The 22,881-nt window shown below is 40.5% G+C and overlaps 1 protein-coding gene across 23 annotated transcripts in view; it reads left to right on the plus strand.

The window, feature by feature from the left end:
* Window positions 1–12,835: 12,835 nt before the first annotated feature.
* Window positions 12,836–22,881, plus strand: part of TCERG1 (transcription elongation regulator 1) — a 51,811-nt gene continuing 41,765 nt past the window's right edge. For all 23 annotated transcript variants that reach the window (XR_015168556.1, XR_015168557.1, XR_015168558.1 and 20 more), the window contains exons 1-4: window positions 12,836–12,911; window positions 18,873–19,098; window positions 21,304–21,456; window positions 22,431–22,776. Coding sequence is in view for 16 of the 23 variants with exons in the window: in XM_086413676.1 (XP_086269802.1) it covers window positions 12,853–12,911; window positions 18,873–19,098; window positions 21,304–21,456; window positions 22,431–22,776 (784 nt within the window). In the remaining 7 variants the exon portion in view is untranslated. The remainder of the gene's footprint in view (window positions 12,912–18,872; window positions 19,099–21,303; window positions 21,457–22,430; window positions 22,777–22,881) is intronic.

The following is a 22,881-nucleotide window of genomic DNA, read 5'->3' on the forward strand; positions in this document are numbered from 1 at the left end:
TTTATTACTTTGTTGCTGTTGTTTAGCCGCTTAGTCTTTGTGACTCTATGGCTTATAGCCCACCAGGCTCCTCTGTCCAGGGACTTCCCATGCAACAAGACTGGTGTGGTTTGCCATTTCCTTCTTCAGGGGATCTTCCTGACCCAGGGATCAAACTCGAGTCTCCTGCTTTGCAGGTGGATTCTTTACCACGGAGTCACCTGGGAAGGCCCTGTTTATTACTTAGCTAAGTGATATTTAGATAACCAATGAGAAAATTGGAGCAGTTTATGTGACAGACAGAACCAGGTAAAACAGAGACAAAGATTCAGACACAGAGACCTAAGAAAGACAGTAAGAAGAGATAAAATAATAAGAATAAAAAGTATATTTATAAAAATGGTAATGGCTAATGTTTATTGAGCACTTACTCTAAGCCCTGTTCTAAACATTTTAAATGGGCTTACATTCATCTAACCCTCATATAAACTCTCTGTGGAGATATAATTATTATTTCTATTTTAAGAAAGAGGAAACATGGGCACAAAGGCTGGAAATAAATTGTCCCAAATTACACAGCTGGTAAAAGGTGGACCCAGGATTCAAACCTAGACAGCTTATGACAGAGAAGTTGCAGTGGTCCTTGTCCATGGAATTCTGCAGGCAAGAATACTGGAGTGGGTTGCCATTACCTCCTCCAGGGGATCTTGCCAACCCAGGGGTTGAACTTGAATCTCCTGAATTGCAAGTAGATTTTTTTTTGTTGTTTTTTTTACCATCTGAGCTTCCAGGGACAGTGGATTTCAAGCAAGGGTTACTCACAAAAAAGTTTGCAGAAAAGTGAACAAATAGTTAAAAGTTTCTAAAGTCTTTTTTTTGCTATCATATCTGTGGCCTCCTTGTGGTGATTCCATTCTGTTTAAAAAATATTTTTCTGAAAAGTTCTATATATTTTTAGACCTACGTGTAATAAGGATGAATCTATAAAAGATTTGGGGAAGGCAATGGCACCCCACTCCAGTACTCTTGCCTGGAAAATCCCATGGACAGAGGAGCCTGGAAGGCTGCGGTCCATGGGGTCGCTGAGGGTCAGACACGACTGAGCGACTTCACTTTCACTTTTCACTTTCATGCATTGGAGAAGGAAATGGCAACCCACTCCAGTGTTCTTGCCTGGAGAATCCCAGGGACAGGGGAGCCTGGTGGGCTGCCGTCTATGGGGTTGCACAGAGTCGGACAAGACTGAAGCAACTTAGTAGTAGTATTTGTTTAGAGCTTATCTTTGATGATATATTTGCAACATTTCATATCTCTGATCTTTGACCAACTTGAATTAAATAAACTTCTAATTGGAAAAAAAAAATAGCTCCTGAACCTGTCCCCTCTTGTCCAGTCTTGCTGTCATTGTCTTAGCTAAAAGTCTCATAATGGTCAGTCACAACAATTTTTACTGTCTTAGATTTGGTTTATCTGCTTTCCCTTCTAGACTATGTACTCCACAGACAGTGTCTTTAGCAACTATGATAATCCCTGGCACATATAAGTGTTCATTAAATGTTTGTCAGATGGGCAAATGAATGGGTTTGCCAAATGGACAAATGAATTATCTTCTGAATTCAAAATCAGAACACTTGGTCTGATACATTTGTGTAATGGAGAGTTCAGGTAACTTCTAAGATGGTGAGTTGTTGCAACAGCAATAGTATATTATTACTTTAGTTATCAGTTTAAATACTTTTAGAAAGTTTCTTAGGTTTTAATATTTCAAGGGCTTAGAATATTTTCTCTGTTAATGGCCAACTTCAATGTTAAAAAGCAGAGAAGATAGTATCATAAACCTTCATCTCCCCATCACTTAGCTTCAACAGTTATCAAGATACAGTCATCCTTGTTTCATCTGTAATCTGCTCCCCTCCCCTCACATTCTCTCCCTGACCTTGATGCTCCCCATCTTTGTTTATTTTGAAGTTAATCCCAAATATTACTTTATCCAGAAGTCTTCAGTAGGTATTAGAATGTTTTTAGGTGTCAATTAGAAATGATAATCATTAACTAATTTGCACATTGACATTTATTGACTGGTACTGAGCTACACATCTCACACGCTAGTAAAGTAATGCTCAAAATTCTCCAAGCCAGGCTTCAGCAATATGTGAACCATGAACTTCCAGATATTCAAGCTGGTTTTAGAAAAGGCAGAGGAACGAGAGATCAAATTGCCAACATCTGCTGGATCATGGAAAAAGCAAGAGAGTTCCAGAAAAACATCTATTTCTGCTTTATTGACTATGCCAAAGCCTTTGACTGTGTGGATCCCAATAAACTGTGGAAAATTCTTCAAGAGATGGGAATACCAGACCACCTGACCTGCCTCTTGAGAAATTTGTATGCAGGTCAGGAAGCAACAGTTAGAACTGGACATGGAACAACAGACTGGTTCCAAATAGGGAAAGGAGTACGTCAAGGCTGTATATTGTCACCTTGCTTATTTAACTTACATGCAGAGTACATCATGAGAAACGCAAGGCTGGAAGAAGCACAAGCTGGACTCAAGATTGCCGGGAGAAATATCAATCACCTCAGATATGCAGATGACATCACCCTTATGGCAGAAAGTGAAGAGGAACTAAAAAGCCTCTTGATGAAAGTGAAAGAGGAGAGTGAAAAAGTTGGCTTAAAACTCAACATTCAGAAGATAAAGATCATGGCATCTGGTCCCATCACTTCATGGGAAATAGATGGGGAAACAGTGGAAACAGTGTCAGCCTTTATTTTTTGGGGCTCCAAAATCACTGCAGATGGTGACTGCAGCCATGAAATTAAAAGATGCTTACTCATTGGAAGGAAAGCTATGACCAACCTAGATAGCATATTGAAAAGCAGAGACATTACTTTGCCAACCAAGGTCCATCTAGTCAAGGCTATGGTTTTTCCTGTGGTCATGTATGGATGTGAGAGTTAAACTATGAAGAAAGCTGAGTGCCAAAGAATTGATGGTTTTGAACTGTGGTGTTGGAGAAGACTCTTGAGAGTCCCTTGGACTGCAAGGAGATCCAACCAGTTCATCCTAAAGGAGATCAGTCCTGGGTGTTCATTGGAAGGAATGATGCTAAAGCTGAAACTCCAATACTTTGGCCACCTCATGCAAAGAGTTGACTCATTGGAAAAGACTCTGATGCTGGGAGGGATTGGGGGCAGGAGGAGAAGAGGACGACAGAGGATGAGATGGCTGGATGGCATCACTGACTCAATGGACATGAGTCTGAGTGAACTCTGGGAGTTGGTGATGGACAGGGAGGCCTGGCGTGCTGCAATTCATGGGGTCACAAAGAGTCAGACACGACTGAGCGACTGAACTGAACTGAGCTACATTCAGGAGAAACTGATTAAAAAACATGAATGCATTCCTATTCTCTTGGATTCTGTATCCAACTGGACATTGAGGTTACTATATTAGTTATTTCTTTGTCCTAGTTTCTTGATATGTGAAAGAGATAGTGATGTTACCTTACTTGGATGATCGTTGTGAAAAGAAAATGGATAACGTATGAAAATTCTAGCCTCAAAAATTATTCATTTAGTTATTTGAAATGGACTGAATAATTAAAAACCCATGAGTCCATAGTAATACTTAAAGATGTCAGAAAAACTAATTTGTCCTCAGTTGAGATGGCTATCAAACCATCATTTTATTTTGAAAGTTGATAAGTAAAGGGAAAGAACTAAGCGTTTATCCACTTATAGCATAGACACGGAGAAGGCAATGGCAATCCACTCCAGTACTCTTGCCTGGAAAATCCCATGGATGGAGGAGCCTGGTAGGCTGCAGTCCATGGGGTCGCTAAGAGTCGGACATGACTGAGCAACTTCACTTTCACTTTTCACTTTCATGAATTGGAGAAGGAAATGGCAACCCACTCTAGTGTTCTTGCCTGGAGAATCCCAGGGTCGGTGGAGCCTGGTGGGCTGCCGTCTATGGGGTCACACAGAGTCAGACACGACTGAAGCGACTTAGCAGCAGCAGCGGCGGCAGCAGCATAGAAACTGTAATTTGGGGCAATAGCCCCGTTGTTGAAAGAAATCTTTAACTTTCAGAATAATTTTTAGTTAGTAAATGTAGAAGATAACATATAGTTAGAAAATCACTGTTTTGCTACCCCAAAGGAAAGTACTGATTCAGAAAAAGATACAATCATTAAACCATTAGGTTAATGGTTATTAGGTAGGGTGATATTTGTTCAATTTTGTTGGAGATGGGCCTGGTCTATGACTGTTGTCCAAAAATAATTATTAATAGTGCAGATAACATTACAATGTAAGGATTGAGCTGTCATCCCCTTTAGCCCAATGTCAGTCATTAAGGGTAGGAAATTCAGGTATGTGTCTCCTAGTGTGAGATACGCACTACTATTTCGAAAGAGTTCTTGATAAAAATGTTCACTTTATACTTGATCCAGTCTTCAGATCTAACTTCCAGCTTATAAAAATTACAGTGTTAGAGGAAGCAATCAGATTCAAAAGGTGAAACTGGCCAGGGGTCTTCAGCAAGTCAGTGTCATGAGAAAGAGGGACTGTTCTAGGCCAACAGTCTTAAGTGACATAGCAACGAGACACATCACATGATTCTGAACTGGATCCTGACTTGACCAAACCAGTTCAAAAGGACATCTTAGGGACCATTGGGGAAACTTGAATATGGATTTGATATTACTAAGACTTTGGTAGATGTGAAAATGTTATTTTTGATATGTGGGATTTTTGTTTAAGAGATATATAAATACTGATTTAATATTTTTTAGGGATGGAATGTTATGATGTTTATAGTTTAAAGTACTTCAGAATTAACAACAATAAAGTGAGTTGATAGGAAAAGAAATAAGATAAAATATGTAAGATATATTATAGACATAATGCTAAATGTTATCAGTTCAGTTCAGTTCAGTCGCTCAGTTGTGTGCAAAGAATATAATCTTTGGGTGCAAAGAATATAATCAATCTGATTTTGGTGTTGACCATCTGGTGATGTCCATGTGTAGAGTTTTCTCTTGTGTTGTTGGAAGATGGTGTTTGTTATGACCAGTGCATTTTCTTGGCAAAACTCTATTAGTCTTTGCCCTGCTTCATTCTGTATTCCAAGGCCAAATTTGCCTGTTACTCCAGGTGTTTCTTGACTTCCTACTTTTGCATTCCAGTTCCGTATAATGAAAAGGACATCTTTTTTGGATGTTAGTTCTTAAAGTTCTTGTAGATCTTCATAGAACCATTCAACTTCAGCTTCTTCATGTTACTGGTTGGGGCATAGACTTGGATTACTGTGATATTGAATGGTTTGCCTTGGAAACGAACAGAGATCATTCTGTCATTTTTGAGATTGCATCCAGGTACTGCATTTCAGACTCTTTTGTTGACCATGATGGCTACTCCATTTCTTCTGAGGGATTCCTGCCCGCAGTAGTAGATATAATGGTCATCGGAGTTAAATTCACCCATTCCAGTCCATTTTAGTTCGCTGATTCCTAGAATGTCGATGTTCACTCTTGCCATCTCCTGTTTGACCACTTCCAATTTGCTTTGATTCATGGACCTGACATTCCAGGTTCCTATGCAATATTGCTCTTGACAGCATCGGACCTTGCTTCTGACACCAGTCACATCCACAACTGGGTATTGTTTTTGCTTTGGCTCCATCCCTTCATTCTTTCTGGAGTTATTTCCCCACTGATCTCCAGTAGCATATTGGGCACCTACTGACCTGGGGAGTTCCTCTTTCAGTATCCTATCATTTTGCCTTTTCATACTGTTCATGGGGTTCTCAAGGCAAGAATACTGAAGTGGTTTGCCATCCCCTTCTCCAGTGGACCACATTCTGTCACATAACATTATGCTAAATGTTATAGTAGGTAGTAAAAAATGATTGGGATGTTACAAAGATACTTTGGGTGCTATAGGAGAATTATGATAGAAGAAATTACCTAGATGAGGGTGGTTAGCAGTCAGATTTTCTATTTGAAGAATGCTTCCTGGAGGAAGTAATTGTGTAAGTTGAGACCTAAAAGAAAGTGTGGTAGGTAAGATGGTCCCCAGTGGTACCACCTCTGGTATTTAGCTCTTGTGCAAGCTACTCCTCTTGAGTGTGGACTGGACTTACTGGCTTGCTTCTAATGAACAGAATATAGGCAGAAGTGATGGAATTTTACTGCCAATACTAGGTTACAGAAAGCCTGTGGCTTCCATCTTGGGCATTCTATCTCTGTCTCTGTTTCCCTTTCTCTCTCTCTCTTTATTGAATTGGTCATGCTAGGAGAAGCAAACTGACATGTTGTCATCAGCCCCATGAAGAGACTCATGTTGTATGTCCTCAGTTGAACAACCCATGAGAAAGTGACACATGCCAGCATCCAGATGAGAGAAGTAGGAAACAGATTCTACAGTCTTGGGTGAGTCTTCACTCCTGAGCCTCAGGGCCCCCTATGTAAAATGGGACAATACATTTGCCTTAAAGGGTTGTTGAAGAGATTAAAAACAGTTTATGAAAAGTATATATCTACCATGGGTATAAAATAGGTGTTCAAAATGGTGATTATTAAAAAGAAAAACCTGATTTAGCATTGGAACCACTTCTCAAGAGTCAATTCTGAAGAGTGATGTTATAGCCAGGACTTAGAGCCCTGATGATATTAATTAGTCTTAAGCCAACACTGTCTCTTACTTCACTTTGATATACTAAGTTTTAGGATCTATAATTCAATTGCTGTCAATCTGCTCCCTCCCCAAGGAGTTTCTTCCATTCATTCAAATTAACAGTTTGTTTTCATCTTTTATTAATGCCAGTGACTATCTTTCTATGAGGTATCTATTTTGAGGATTGTCCCTCTGCCCCTCCCCACCAGTGGGGATTAGTCTGTCATGGGTCATCTGTACAAGTATTATTTTCAGAATAGTTTGCCAGGATTTGGAGTTTGCTGATCTTGAAAAGGGGGATCTAACCATTCACTCTCATTCAAGCTCCATTTTGTTTAAGTGTTACATATTTAGTGAAACTTTAACCATAATTTCCTTCTCTAAATTTTATGATCAGAATTGTGTTTGGGTATTATCAGATTTTATCATACTTAGTTAATTTTGAATATTTAACTGAGATTCCGTATAGCATGGTATTTATTGAAATACTATAATTCACATACAATAAAATTCATCCTTTTAAGTACACAATTCAATAGGTTTTAGTATGTTCACCAAATTGTACAATTATCACCACTATGTAATTTCAGAACATTTTCATCATCCAAAAATAAATCCTGTACTCATTAGCAGTCACTCCTTCCTCCTGAAAACCTACTTTCTGTCTCTATGGATTTGCCTATTCTGGATATTTCATCAAATGGAATCATATACCATGCAGCCTTTGGTGTCTGGCTTCTTTCACCTAGCATAATGTTTTCAGGGTTCATCCATGTTGTAGCATGTTTTGGTACTTAATTCTTTTCATGACTTAATAATATTCCTTTGTATAGATATGAAAGAAAGTGAAGTCAGTCAGTTGTGTCCAACTCTTTGCAACCCCATGGACTGTAGCCTACCAGGCTCCTCAGTCCATGGAATTTTCCAGGCAAGAGTACTGGAGTGGGTTACCATTTCCTTCTCCAAATATAGATATACCATGTCTGTCTATTGTATAGATATACCATGTCTTTAAATCAATTCATCAGTTGTTCAGACATATTGGCTATTATGAATTATGCTGCTATGAATATTTGTGTACAGGTTTTTGTGTACATATATGTTTTCAGTTTTTCTTGGATCACGGTGTTTAGCAGTGAGGCTTTGCTGCCGTACTATCTCAGGTTTACGGCCAGGTTCTGCCATTTATTAGCTGTGTAAACTCTGACAAGTTACCTAACTTCTCTGTGTCTCAGTCTCATCTATAAACTGTGGCTGTTCATAGTACTCAAATCCTAAAGGCCTTTTTAGGAGGCCTAAAACAGATAGTACCTGGAAAGTAATTAGGACAGTGATTGGTATAGGTGGTTTGTTGTTTAGTCGCTAAGTCCTGTCTCACTCTTTTGCCACCCCATGGACTGTAGCCCTCGAGGCTCCTCTGTCCATGGAACTTTCCAGGCAAGAATACTGGAGTGGGTTCCATTTCCTACTCCAGGGTATCTTCCTGACTCAGGGATTGAACCCATGTCTCTTGATCTCCTGCATTGCCAGGAAGATTCTTTACCACTGTGCCACCTGGAAAGCCCCTGCTGCTGCTGCTGCTAAGTCGCTTCAGTCGTGTTCAACTCTGTGCGACCCCATAGACGGCAGCCCACCAGGCTCCCCCATCCCTGGGATTCTCCAGGCAAGAACACTGGAGTGGGTTGCCATTTCCTTCTCCAATGCATGAAAGTGAAAAGTGAAAATGAAGTCACTCAGTTGTGTCCAACTCCTTGCTACCCCATGAATCGCAGCACGCCAGGCCTCCCTGTCCATCACCAACTCCCGGAGTTCACGCAGACTCATGTCCACTGAGTCAGTGATGCCTCCAGCCATCTCATCCTCTGTCGTCCCCTTCTCCTTCTGCCCCCAATCCCTCCCAGCATCAGAGTCTTTTCGAATGAGTCAACTCTTCGCATGAGGGGGCCAAAGCACTGGAGTTTCAGCTTTACCATCATTCCTTCCAAAGAAATCCCAGGGCTGATCTCCTTTAGGATGAACTGGTTGGATCTCCTTGCAGTCCAAGGGACTCTCAAGAGTCTTCTCCAACACCACAGTTCAAAAGCATCAATTCTTTGGCGCTCAGCTTTCTTCACAATCCAACTCTCACATCCATACATGACCACAGGAAAAACCATAGCCTTGACGAGATGGACCTTTGTTAGCAAAGTAATGTCTCTGCTTTTCAATATGCTATCTAGGTTGGACATAACTTTCCTTCCAAGGAGTAAGTGTCTTTTGATTTTATGGCTGCAGTCACCATCTGCAGTGATTTTGGAGCCCAGAAAAATAAAGGCTGACACTGTTTCCACAGTTTCCCCATTTATTTCCCATGAAGTGTTGGGACCAGATGCCATGATCTTCGTTTTCTGAATGTTGAGTTTTAAGCCAACTTTTTCACTCTCCTCTTTCACTTTCATCAAGAGGCTTTGTAGTTCCTCTTCACTTTCTGCCATAAGGGTGGTGTCATCTGCATTTCTGAGGTGATTGATATTTCTCCCGGCAATCTTGATTCCAGCTTGTGCTTCTTCCAGTCCAGCGTTTCTCATGATGTACTCTGCATATAAGTTAAATAAGCAGGGTGACAATATACAGCCTTGACGTACTCCTTTTCCTATTTGGAACCAGTCCCTAGGTCTGAGTAAAAAAATGTCTATCATTAGCTTAATATTTTGAGGTCCTTAATGGTGGAATTTGGAACCAGTCTGTTGTTCCATGTCCAGTTCTAACTGTTGCTTCCTGACCTGCATACAAATTTCTCAAGAGGCAGGTCAGGTGGTCTGGTATTCCCATCTCTTGAAGAATTTTCCACAGTTTATTGGGATCTACACAGTCAAAGGCTTTGGCATAGTCAATAAAGCAGAAATAGATGTTTTTCTGGAACTCTCTTACTTTTTCCATGATCCAGTGGATGTTGGTGATTTGATCTCTGGTTCCTCTGCCTTTTCTAAAACCAGCTTGAACATCAGGAAGTTCACAGTTCACATATTGCTGAAGTCTGGCTTGGAGAATTTTCAGCATTACTTTACTAGCATGTGAGATGAGTGCTATTGTGCAGTAGTTTGAGCATTCTTTGGCATTGCCTTTCTTTGGGATTGGAATGAAAACTGACCTTTTCCAGTCCTGTGGCCACTGCTGAGTTTTCCAAATTTGCTGGCATATTGAGTGCAGCACTTTCACAGCATCATCTTTCAGGATTTGGAATAGCTCAACTGGAATTCCATCACCTCCACTAGCTTTGCTCATAGTGATGCTTTCTAAGGCCCACTTGACTTCCCATTCCAGGATGTCTGGCTCTAGGTCAGTGATCACTCCATCGTGATTATCTTGGTCGTGAAGACCTTTTTTGCACAGTTCTTCTGTGTATTCTTGCCATCTCTTCTTAATATCTTCTGCTTCTGTTAGGTCCATACCATTTCTGTCCTTTATCGAGCTCATCTTTGCATGAAATGTTCCTTTGGTAGCTCTGATTTTCTTGAAGAGATCTCTAGTCTTTCCCATTCTGTTGTTTTCCTCTATTTCTTTGCATTGATCGCTGAAGAAGGCTTTCTTATCTCTTCTTGCTATTCTTTGGAACTTTGCATTCAGATGTTTATATCTTTCCTTTTCTCCTTTTCTTTTCGCTTCTCTTCTTTTCACAGCTATTTGTAAGGCCTCCCCAGACAGCCATTTTGCTTTTTTGCATTTCTTTTCCATGGGGATGGTCTTGATCCCTGTCTCCTGTACAATGTCACGAACCTCATTCCATAGTTCATCAGGCACTCTATCTATCAGATCTAGGCCCTTAAATCTATTTCTCACTTCCACTGTATAATCATAAGGGATTTGATTTAGGTCATACCTGAATGGTCTAGTGGTTTTCCCTACTTTCTTCAATTTAAGTCTGAATTTGCCAATAAGGAGTTCATGGTCTGAGCCACAGTCAGCTCCTGGTCTTGTTTTTGCTGACTGTATAGAGCTTCTCCATCTTTGGGTGCAAAGAATATAATCAATCTGATTTTGGTGTTGACCATATGGTGATGTCCATGTGTAGAGTCTTCTCTTGTGTTGTTGGAAGAGGGTGTTTGTTATGACCAGTACATATTCTTGGCAAAACTCTATTTGTCTTTGCCCTGCTTCATTCCATATTCCAAGGCCAAATTTGCCTGTTACTTCAGATGTTTCTTGACTTCCATGGAACAACAGACTGGTTCCAAATAGGAAAAGGAGTACGTCAAGGCTGTATATTGTCACCCTGCTTATTTAACTTATATGCAGAGTACATCATGAGAAACGCTGGACTGGAAGAAACACAAGCTGGAATCAAGATTGCCAGGAGAAATATCAATAATCTCAGATATGCAGATGACACCACCCTTATGGCAGAAAGTGAAGAGGAACTACAAAGCCTCTTGATGAAAGTGAAAGAGGAGAGTGAAAAAATTGGCTTAAAACTCAACATTCAGAAAACAAAGATCATGGCATCCGGTCCCATCACTTCATGGGAAATAGATGGGGAAACAGTGGAAACAGTGTCAGCCTTTATTTTTCTGGGCTCCAAAATCACTGCAGATGGTGACTGCAGCCATGAAATTAAAATTAAAAGAAATTAATTACTCCTTGGAAGGAAAGTTATCACCAACCTAGATAGCATATTCAAAAGCAGAGACATTACTTTGCCAACAAAGGTTTGTCTAGTCAAGGCTATGGTTTTTCCTGTGGTCATGTATGGATGTGAGAGTTGGACTGTGAAGAAGGCTGAGCGCCGAAGAATTGATGCTTTTGAACTGTAGTGTTGGAGAAGACTCTTGAGAGTCCCTTGGACTGCAAGGAGATCCAACCGGTTCATCCTGAAGGAGATCAGCCCTGGGATTTCTTTGGAAGGAATGATGGTAAAGCTGAAACTCCAGTGCTTTGGCCCCCTCATGCGAAGAGTTGACTCATTCGAAAAGACTCTGATGCTGGGAGGGATTGGGGGCAAGAGGAGAAGGGGACAACAGAGGATGAGATGGCTGGATGGCATCACTGACTGGATGGACATGAGTCTGAGTTAATTCCGGGAGTTGGTGATGGACAGGGAGGCCTGGTGTGCTGCGATTCATGGGGTCGCAAAGAGTTGGACACGACTGAGTGACTGATCTGATCTGATTTTATCTGAATGGTGGAATTCCTCTTCATCGTGCCTTTGAAACCCCAGTATCCGAAGGTTTTTGTTTTTAATAAAAAGTTTAATAAATATTCAGAATTCCTCGGGTATTTAAAGTGAAAGTGAAGTCTCTCAGTTGTGTCCGACTCTTTGAGACCCCATTGACAGTAGCCTACCAGGCTCTGCCGTCCATGGGATTTTCCAGGCAAGAATACTGGAGTGGGCTGCCATTTCCTTCTCCAGGGGATCTTCCCAACCCAGGGATCGAACCTGGGTCTCCTGCATTGCAGACAGACGCTTTACCTTCTGAGCCACCAGGGAAGTATTAGGGTATGCTAATTTTACACAAGTATACTTTAAAATTGAAGGACGTATGGTTTAAATTATAAATTGCCAAGACGTTTCCTTCCCCCAACTTAATAGAGCAATTTGTAACACTCATCAGCCTGCAACTAATTATTGAATACAGTTTAACAGGTATTCTTGTGGTTAGTAATGTATCATTTAATAACACGGGTATAAACTGGTGGCCCCTTAGGACTCTAGATTCTAAAAATCTGGGAAATAGCTCGTTTCTACAACAACTCTGTGATTGGTTTACCGGCGACCCAGGTCGATTTTTCATTGGCTCACTCAATAGAAATGGTCAAGGCCCGAGCCAATATGACCGGTACGAGGACAATATGGCCCCACAATTGGCTTTCCTGGAAGCCGACAGACACGTGGCTACCGCAGGCCTAGCCGTACGTGGGAGGACCTAGTTTCGCTAACCTCGAGAGGGCGCCGGCGGCTCCTCGTTGCTAGTGTCTCGTTTTCCCATAAAGCCTCTGAGCGACCAATCAACTGACTGTCTCCATACCGCTTTTAAAGTCGGCGGGCCCTTTCACCAATAATAAGGCAGACACCACCCTCAGCTCGGCGATTGATGGAGAGTTTGACAAATCACCTCACAAGTCTCCGCTATCTCCGCCTTTCTCTCACGGGATTGACGATCCACCCGACCAATAGGGGACGCCCAGTCGGCGGGTGGATGAAAGTGGCCCTCTGTAATGGCGGAGCGTGGTGGGGACGGGGGAGACGGTGAGCGATTCAACCCCGGGGAGCTCAGGTAAGGGCACTGCTCCGCCTTACATCTCGGCGCTCCGACGTCCCAGAGGCTAAGCCTGCTGCACGGAGAACCGAGGTGGAGGGTGGACTGAGGAGGCGCGGCGGCCAAGAGCCCGGACCGCATGGGGTTGGAGAAGGGGGAAGGGAAGGCGGCTTGAATGAGACCGGGCCGGGTTTCGGCCGCGGCCTCCTGTGGGTTCTCGGGGCGCTCATTTCCGTTTTCGTGGGGCCCAGGCGCCCCTCGCAGCTTGCGGCCCACAGGCTGGGTCCGGGGTTCCCGCTTTGGGGCCCCGCCTCAGACGCAGTCCGCCTCCGCTTGGGCGGCCCTCAGCCTGACTCCCGGCTTGGCGCCGCCGCGGGCCCAGTTTTCCTCCCTGAAGCCCTCCATGCCGCGGGGCAACTCCTCGGCGCCCTGGCTCGGCCTTCTTCACGTCCTCCGCCGCCTTTTGGTGTCCCCGCGTCCGCCTGGTTCCTTTTTGCCCACGTCGCTTGCTTTCCTTTAACTTCACGCGGCCTCCCTTTCTCATCGTTTGATCCCTTATCCCGAGTTTATGAGGAGTAACAATAGCGGCAGTCATTTGTTTCGTGCTTCCGAGAGCCAGAGAGCCTTTTCCTTAGTGTTTTCTCTTGTGATCCTCACACCCACCTTTTGGAGTAGTTGCTCTTCTGGTTTTGCAGGCCCCGGAGCAAGAGCCACCTTCAGTTAAGTGACTTACCCATCCTTCAGGTGAGGAAACTGACCTAGAGCCAGGTGTCTTTGGTAGAATCTTGGCTTCAGGAAGTGGCTTGAACGCAGGCAGCCAGGCTTGGGAGCCTGCACTTTTCTATCCTCACTTCTAGTCGTCTGCCCACACTGTCTCCCTAAGGACGGCAGCAATGACCTTTCTCGCCCTGGTTTCTGGGCTGCCTCTGGAATTTTTAATTGTCTTGGAGAGAGAAGTCTTTAATCAGTGGTTTTTAGGGAAAACGAGGTACAGAGCTTTACGTCTGTTTGATACTTTATCTTTTTCTTGGGTGGAAAAAAATGGCATCTCAGATGTTTAGCCCCCATTCTGATTTGTGCCCGTTGTCATTCTTTGAGAATGAGGAAGAGTAGAAAAAGTTATGATGACTCTAGCATTGTCTAGAGCTCCAGATAAAATTGTATAAGGAAACTGGGTATTGTTACTAAAGTTTTCAGGGGGGAAAAATCATGTCTTTGAGATGATGAGTTGTCAAAAATTTTTTAGTTTGACAGGAATAAAGTCTTATTTCAGGGATGGATCTCAAATCTTTAAACCCCACGTATATACTTCAATACTAAGTGATCAGAGTGCATTGCCAGGGTCGTTTAGTATTTAGTGATGAAAGGGTTATACCTGATTCTTATCTCAAGAGGTACTTAAGCTAGCCTTATGGATTGATTTGGAAACATTACTTTGCATTTAAGAGAGTATCTTTCTTCAGTTTTACAGTGAGTAGCCTTTTAGATTTTATTAATAGTAAGTGTAGACGCTGCTGCAAAACTGATTTGAATAGTGCTTTAAATTAGGTGTTCTCTTGCAAATGTTTCATGCCTTAACTTCTGGGGTTGGAAATTCCTTCCACAGCATGTGGTACAGACTTTTATTTTAGCATTTCTCATGGTTTAAGAGGAATTAGTTTTTTGTGGCCTCTGAGTACAGAAATTGGGGCTTAATTTTTTGCATTTGTATTCTGAATATACGTTATGGTGTTGTCACCGTCATAGTGCCCCACGAATCAGGTTTTCAGGTATATATATCGTAAATAAATTGTTATAGGAGATTTAGAGATGGTCCATTTATTGGACTCACATTTATTGTGTGCTATATAAGAGTCACTGACCTAGGTGCTGGCAGTAGTCTTGAACCGGACTAAAATCCTTTGTCCTCTGGGAGCTTCCATGCTAATTAAGATTGATCTAAATTTCAAACTAACCACACCAGATGAGGAAATCAGCCTACAAGTGTGAAGAGACTACACAAAGTCACTGGGTCCGGATTAAAACCTAGGTCTCCTCACTTAGTCTACTTTATAATTTGCTTCCCATATATCAGCATTTAAAAATTTTGCTCCGTTGTGCTAAAGTATTTGCAGTGCTTACCATTGGGAAGATTGCATATCTAGATATAGTACTTCTAGGGAAATAATTTGTTCTTGTAAAAAATTTTTTCTGCATTTCTGTTCATGCATGTACGCTTCTATTTTCGTAAAGATCCAAAGTGGTAGGAATGCGAATAATCCACAATAGGATTTATTTGGAGATCCAAATACCTTTCTATTCCTTTATGAGTAAGGATCATTAAGATAACTTTTAGAGTCATGTTGGTACAGATACTTTACCCAGGGCCTTTATTTACTTATTAATGCTTTATGACTTATGACAAGGTGCTTGTCTGAATTTCCTCAACTGTACACTGGGAATAAGAATACGCTGGTGTTACCACTAACTAACATGAAACAAGTTCTTTTTCTGTGCTATAGTTTCCTTTGTAAAACCGGTGCCAAACTTATCTCATTGAGTTTTTATGATGATTGAAAGACTTAGTACATGTACTAAGTACATGGACTTAGTACATAATGTCCCTATAACTGCTTGGTATAGAAAAAATACCTAGGGTTCACTCTCATTATTAAAACAGTAATTGAACACCTGCCTTCTGGGCTCTGGGAGACATCAATATACTAAAGAGAAAATACTAGTGAGTATAGGTAATATAAAACTAAATAAATGTGAGGATTTTTTTCATAGCATTTACCTCATAGTTGTAAACTCAGATTGGATAATGAGATAGAAAGGAGGTGGGAGAGACTAAGGTGGGAAAGAACTTTGAGCTTTAACTGAAGAATGAGAGAGTCTGTTACATAAAGCTCTGGGGAAAAGCACGCCAGGCAGAGGAAGCAAGTGCAGAGGCTTCAGGGTAATGAAGTAGTTGATCAAAAGGATTAGAGTCTGTAGAGAGATCAGCAAGGGCCAGGTTATATAGAGCCTGCTAATAATGATTATAATAATATTAATACTGCTACTAATATTAATACTGTTTAACAAGGTAATTTTAGTAGTCACTAAATTATGGTTTTTGATTGCTACTATTACTATACTGATGTTGTAGTAACAGCAATAATAATTAATAAAAATGTGCTGAGCACTGTTCCAAGTACTTCATTAGCTTCTTTAACCCTCACTGCAGGTAAGGTTGTTGTGATAAAGTGCATATGAAGAGCTCAGCACATGTGCTATACATATCTGACATAAGAAAATGGCAGCTTGAGGCTGTCGATAGAGGAAATTATGTGAATTTTGCTAGCATTTTCACTGCAGACATTTGAAAGCATCTAGCTTTTCAGGTAGAGTACTATGCTAGGTTTTGTGGGAGAATGAAAGTAATGATGGTTAAAATAGTTCACTGTGTCCCAGGTACCATCCTAAATGTTTCACGGGGATTATCTTATTAAACAGAGAGAGAGAGAGAGGTTTCATTTCTGTCCCCACTGCCCCTCACTTACATCTGAGTATATTCAGGTTCAGAAAATAGGTAAGAAGCCTGAAACAGAAGGCAGAGCCCTGGTTTGACTTGCCATGGTTTTAGAGCCTAAAATACTTAACTTCAAGTTAGAGCTAGAAAGTGTGACATTCAAAAGAAAGAAATAATGTATAGCTGAAGGCTGAGATGGAATATCTTTCCTTGGTGAAGATTTTTCCTGTCCCAAAGGTTAAGACATTGCTTCGGTAACAGTGACCCATCAGCGTTTTGGGAGTGCGTGTAATTTGAAAAAGGCTGATTATTGTTTCTGCAGTCACTGCTTTTAACTCATACTTCTACCATTGGAGTGTAGGATGATTTGCAGATTTGGTGAAATATGTTTGGTATAGTAGTTCTGGATGTGTTTACAATCCTTGTGCTCTCCTAGAAGGCAAGTTGGTTCTTTTATTAGGATTTTTTTTAATGTCTGAATTGAACTACGATGTGGAAAATTTAGAGAAAGTTGAAAGGGTAGTCTTAAGCACAGGGTTGAAAAATGTAGGAAAGTTGGAAGAATCTGGTGAGGCGAGAGTGTCAGAATGATTATTATCAGATGCACATGAGGATATAATTGTTAATCTTCTCCTGAGCACTGGAATGTAAATTTCATGTTTATAATGGAGAGAATTATTGTAGCTAGTAGGTAGACTGTGATAGGTGCTCAGTAAATTCACTATGGCATATTATAGTAAAGATTTTTATAAGATTCTACATACCCTATTTATAAGGTACAGTATCACCTACATATTCATTGGTTCATTCAGCAAATACTACTGAGCCCTGCTATGGGCAGGCATAAATAACTATGTGCTGGGGATATAAAGGTGAACAGGACAGACAATTCTTGCTCTAAAGGGGCTAACATAGACAGCATGGTGTAGTATATAAGAGCCTTTCGCCTGTGTTTGAATTTTGGAGAAGTAAATGGCAACCCACTCCAGTATTCATGCCTGGAAAATCCCATAGACCGAGGAGCCTGGTAGGCTACAGTCCATGGAGTCGCAAAGAGTCAGACACGACTGAGCGACTTCACTTTCACTTCACTTTACCACTGAACCAGCTGTGTGGCCTTGGATAAGTTGTTTTACTTTTGTGTGCCTTAATCTGTAAAGTGAGGTTGATAAAATCTTATTTCAGAGTTAGGTTGATTGTGTGAATGCTAAGTTGCTTCAGTTGTGTCCAACTTTTTGTGACCCTGTGGACTGTAGCAGGTCAGGCTCCTCTGTCCATGGGATTCTCCAGGCAAGGATACTGGAGTGGGTTCCCACATCCTCCATCAGGAGATCTTCCTGACCCAGATCTTTTATGTCTCCTGCATTGGCAAGCTGGTTCTTTACCACTAGCACCACCTGGGAAGCCCAGTAAGCATTTGTAAGAGTGAAAACATTAGTAAAAAAAAAAAAAAAGGCACTTAGGAGATAGAGAACACCATCTAATGTGATATTGCTTATCTGCTTGAATGCCATGGAGAAAGTAAAGAAGGTGTTTAGCTAGAGATTGAAGACTGGGGTGGGGTGAAAACAGTACAGAAGTACAGTACAGTACAGAAGGGCATTCCCTTTTATATGAGAATGCTAATTATGTCTTAAGCTGTTAGCCTCCCCTGCTATAAAAACCTTGTATTTAGAAGTAGCTTCAAGGTTCCAAAAAGTTGCAAAAACAAAAATAGTATGCTTAATGTTAATATTTTACCTGTTCTGCTTTGTTGCTTGGTCACGTATGTGCTCTCTGTTACCCTGAACCATTTGTGGTAAAGGGTCACACACACCATGGCCCTTTACCTATAAATACTCCAGTGCTTGTTTTCTGAGAATAGTGATCTTCTCTGGGACAGCACTGTTACCTGCTTTGTAAATTTGCACTGATAAAAAGTAATCTTTTGCCTTTATTCCAGTGTTGTCTGTTAATGCATTATGTTCTTTATCGTATTTCTTCTCTCTAGTTTAGTATCCTGTCTAGAGTTGGAATTGTATTGTCATGTCTCTTTGGCTTCCTTTAATCTAGAACATTTCCACAACTTTCCTTTTTTCTTCTTTTTATAACAGCATTTCTGAAGAATATACTCCCTGCTCCCCACTTTGTAATAGAACATTATTTTGTGTTTGTCTAATAACTCATTATGTTGAGGTTAAACATTCTTGCTTGGAATAGGTGGTATTGTGTCCCTCTCAGTTGTGTTAGGTCAGTTTCTCTATTGCATAGTGTTTTGTTTATCCTTATTTCTATTGTAAGAAACATGTGGAAAGATATATTAAGACCATGCAAATAACCCCCTCATTTCCTCCTAGATTTGGTGTCCATTGATACAGTGATACAAAATGATGACTTTCCAACTCTGCTTGCTCTTAAGGGCTTTAAAAATTGATGTAATCAGAGTTTAGTAGCTATATTTTTCTTACTTTGAGAAAGAAAATTTTATTCATTGGTTTCCCATACAGGATGGCTCAACAGCAGGCCTTGAGGTTCCGAGGCCCAGCTCCCCCACCAAACGCAGTGATGCGAGGCCCACCACCTCTGATGCGACCTCCTCCACCTTTTGGTATGATGCGAGGCCCTCCTCCACCACCTCGGCCCCCATTTGGACGTCCCCCTTTTGATCCTAATATGCCACCAATGCCTCCTCCAGGAGGGATTCCTCCACCTATGGGCCCTCCACACCTTCAGGTAAAGAATGTAGAGATAGCTATTTCTTTGTTGGTGTTAGTATCAATAGTATGTATGAGTTTTGTATGTATGAATAAAACTTGTATTCTTGGGTTTATAGGAGAATGAGAACTAAAGAGAACATCTTTATACTAATGTGTTGCTTCAAAAGCACTGATAATGATAATTAGTATGGAAATTCAGAATGGAAATTTATATGGTGATGAAAAAATATGTATATTAGGATTGAATAAGGTAGTTCTAACTTGCTTTCATCTCTGACAGTTGTCTTTAATAATCTTCTTGATGGGAAATGATATTTGAAAGCTTATGTGTAAAGAGAGGGAAGTTTGTTTTCAATGATATACATTACTAATGAGTTTATATATATTTATATATTCCTGAAGAATTCTTTCCACGAATGATCCCTAGTATAGAATCTAGAATGTGACAATCAGCACATTTTGTAAGCACAGTATTTGAATTTTTTTCCTTTCCTAGGAAAAAATATGAATGTCTCACAGTTTTAGAAACAGAATTTTTGTGAAATTTCCTTAAATGAAAATTTTCCTAGTGTTTTAGCCTGAAGCATATATCCTTTAGTGAAGTTATGAAGGTATCAACTCTCAAATACCTACTTTTGAGATTATATTCTTTTTGACTGTTTCTGAGTTTTCCGTTTATTTAACCTATACAGTTCTGAAACCAAATACAGTAGTATCATATGCCTTCTGTTAGCTTAGATAATCAAGAATGAATTTACTAAAAATAGAGATAATGAGGTACTATTTAAGTGATGTTAGCTCTCATAGAATTGTGTGTATGGCAGAAACACCAGATTTTAGTACTTTGCTTAGTTATTTTGTTGCCCTCCTAGAATAAGCCTGTCCCTCCTTTCCCCCTAGCCCTCTTAAACAGTTAAATGGTTTTATATTTTCTTTAGAATTAGAATATGAAGTAACTTTTTGACTTGTTGACTGTGGTATAACTTGTTACGTGTGAATTTACTCTATTTTGTGCCTTTAAGAGTTAAACCTCTTTGTGGAATATTATAAAATGTAATGGGTTAATGTAACCCTCTAATGGAAATATATCAGATGTTGTAATGGGATGCTTCCTAATGTGATGCTTTTTTTGGTCTTGATGGACCATTGTGTGATTTTACTTTAAATCCAAATGATTTTCAGATACTGTGTAGCATATATTTGGAATGAATATTTTATAGAACATGGGCCTGTGTGCTGATTGATGCTTGAAAGACAGTCATTTGAATCTAGAAACACGAGTATGGAAAAGAAAACTTTTTTAGGAAAAAAAGTAACTTTCACATTATTGGCATAGTGTCAATTCCATTATCCAGATTAAGATGCTTTGGATAATTAAGTTCTAATGTTACTTGTAGATTATAGAGGAAATCTTTTAATCCCTGTTCAAAATCTGTTTTCAGAATTGCAGACCTTTTTTCTACTTTAGTGAGTAAGATATAGCAGTTACAGTTAAATTCTTTGGTTCAGGATCTTGGGTTGAGTCAGCAGTCATTGAAGGAATTATGAGGGATAGTGTTGAATCAGTAATGGTTTCGGGAGATTTACTTTTTTAATTGTAATATATACCATTTAGATTCTTTTCACAAAAGTAAAGTGAATAATTATTTTACTGTATCTTTTAAACTTACTAATGTTAGCATCTTTGGTGAGCTACATTATTATTATTTGAAAACTAGGAAATAAATGTTTTCCTAGCTAATAATTTTTTCCATATAGGAAAAGAGAATAAAAGGTTAGGTATATCTGATTTTTCTTTTTAAGTTATTACTTGTTATTTGTAAAATAACATTTCTCTTATAGTTTGTTGGTTCCTGTTGTAGGTGAGCTGTCAAGGCATTGGGTGGCTGGTGTTAAGAGAATCAGTTTTTTTCTTCTGAAAGTAATGTAGTGCCCAATATATGAAATAGCAGTTAAGGTATAAATAATAAAGCAAAACTCACCTATAATTCTACAACCCAGAGATGACTGTTATTAGTATCTTGACATACTTTCTTCTAGTCTGTTTAGTAATCATTTTTATTACAGAAAAACTTTGCTTACACAACAACCTAGGTAAATGTATTTGAATTGACTATAAAGCTAATTTCTCTTACAGTGCCTTACCTTTTGGGTAGAATTTAGTAATAATTTGAAGGAAAAAAGACAAACACAAGTGACATTACTTCTTGTGAATTAACAGAGACCACCTTTCATGCCTCCACCCATGGGAACCATGCCTCCTCCTCCTGGTATGATGTTTCCACCAGGAATGCCTCCCGTGACTGCTCCTGGTACTCCAGCACTGCCTCCTACTGAGGAGATATGGGTTGAAAATAAAACTCCAGATGGGAAGGTAAATTATGAAATGTATTTAGGTTGTTATCTTCTTGGTGACAGAAGAGTAAAACCTGGGAATTTGGCAGATTGAAATCAGTGACTATATCCTTGCCAATTAAGAATGAAACTCAAGTAAGCCAGGGTAGGGCAGGACTCTAGGAAAGGTTCACTTGGTTGGACTTCTGCACAGACGTAAGGTGGCCTGGAGCACTATCATAGGTTTGCCTGTGATTCTGAAACCTGTGTTTTTAAATACACACCTTAGGTCCCCTGACAGCTCTCAGGTTTAGTGTTTACTGGGAGAACTTACAGGACTCAGCAGGTAGTTGTATTTGCAGCTATGACTAATTATAGAAAAAGGATACAAAGCAAAACCAGCAAAGAAAAAAAAGGTGCATGGGGCGGAGTCTGGAGGAAACCAAGCACAAGCTTTCAGGAGTCCTTTCAGTTGGAGTCTCATAAGAGTGTGTTTAATTCCTGTGCCATGGAATTGTGAAAACACTGGTAAAGTGTTGTCTGCCAGGGACGCTATCCTGAGCTGAGGAATCAAAGTTTTCATTGGGGACTGGTCCCATATCTGGTACCATCTGCCTTACACTTACCAAATTCCAGACTTTAGAAGGAAGGCAGGTATAGAGCATAAACTGCATTGTTTGCGTAAGTAGTTGAGCCATTCCTATCAGTTAGGGAATGGTGGACAATGGCTTTCTAAGGATAGCGGTCTTAGATCTGCTGTGTTAACTATGCACAAAACATAGCCTTGGTTCTCCTTTTTTGATGTGTTAAAAATACAGTATGCTCTTTATAGAAAATTGAGGGAAAAGGAAAAAGTGAAAAATTACCAATAATCTCATATGAACAGCTGATTCTGATGTACTTTCTCTTTTCTAGGTTTTTAAAAAAATACTATTTAAGACAAAATATCATTGTATTATTTATAAATGATAGTTGACAGGTTCTTTGAAACTGATGATTTTCCTTCTTCTGCAGGTTTATTATTATAATGCTCGGACACGTGAATCTGCATGGACCAAGCCAGATGGAGTTAAGGTTATTCAGCAGTCAGAACTGACACCTATGCTTGCAGCCCAGGCGCAGGTTCAGGCCCAGGCCCAGGCCCAAGCACAAGCTCAAGCACAGGCGCAGGCCCAGGCGCAGGCGCAGGCCCAGGCCCAGGTGCAGGCGCAAGTGCAAGTGCAAGCACAGGCAGTTGGTGCTTCCACCCCTACGACCAGTAGCCCAGCGCCTGCAGTATCTACTTCAGCATCATCGTCAACCCCATCCTCTACCACTTCCACCACCACAACTGCCTCTTCAGTTTCGCAGACAGTATCAAGTGAGTATTGGTCAGCATGTGTTTTCATTTAGGGACTAGAGAAATGGACAAGTAGGAATGCATTCCCATATGGTCCTAGTTTAAGTATTATCCTTGATATTATTT

The sequence above is a fragment of the Bos grunniens genome, chromosome 7 (genome assembly GCF_055505025.1).
Source record: "Bos grunniens cultivar Pamir isolate PY7600 chromosome 7, Bosgru_T2T1.0, whole genome shotgun sequence".
NCBI lineage: Eukaryota > Metazoa > Chordata > Mammalia > Artiodactyla > Bovidae > Bos > Bos grunniens.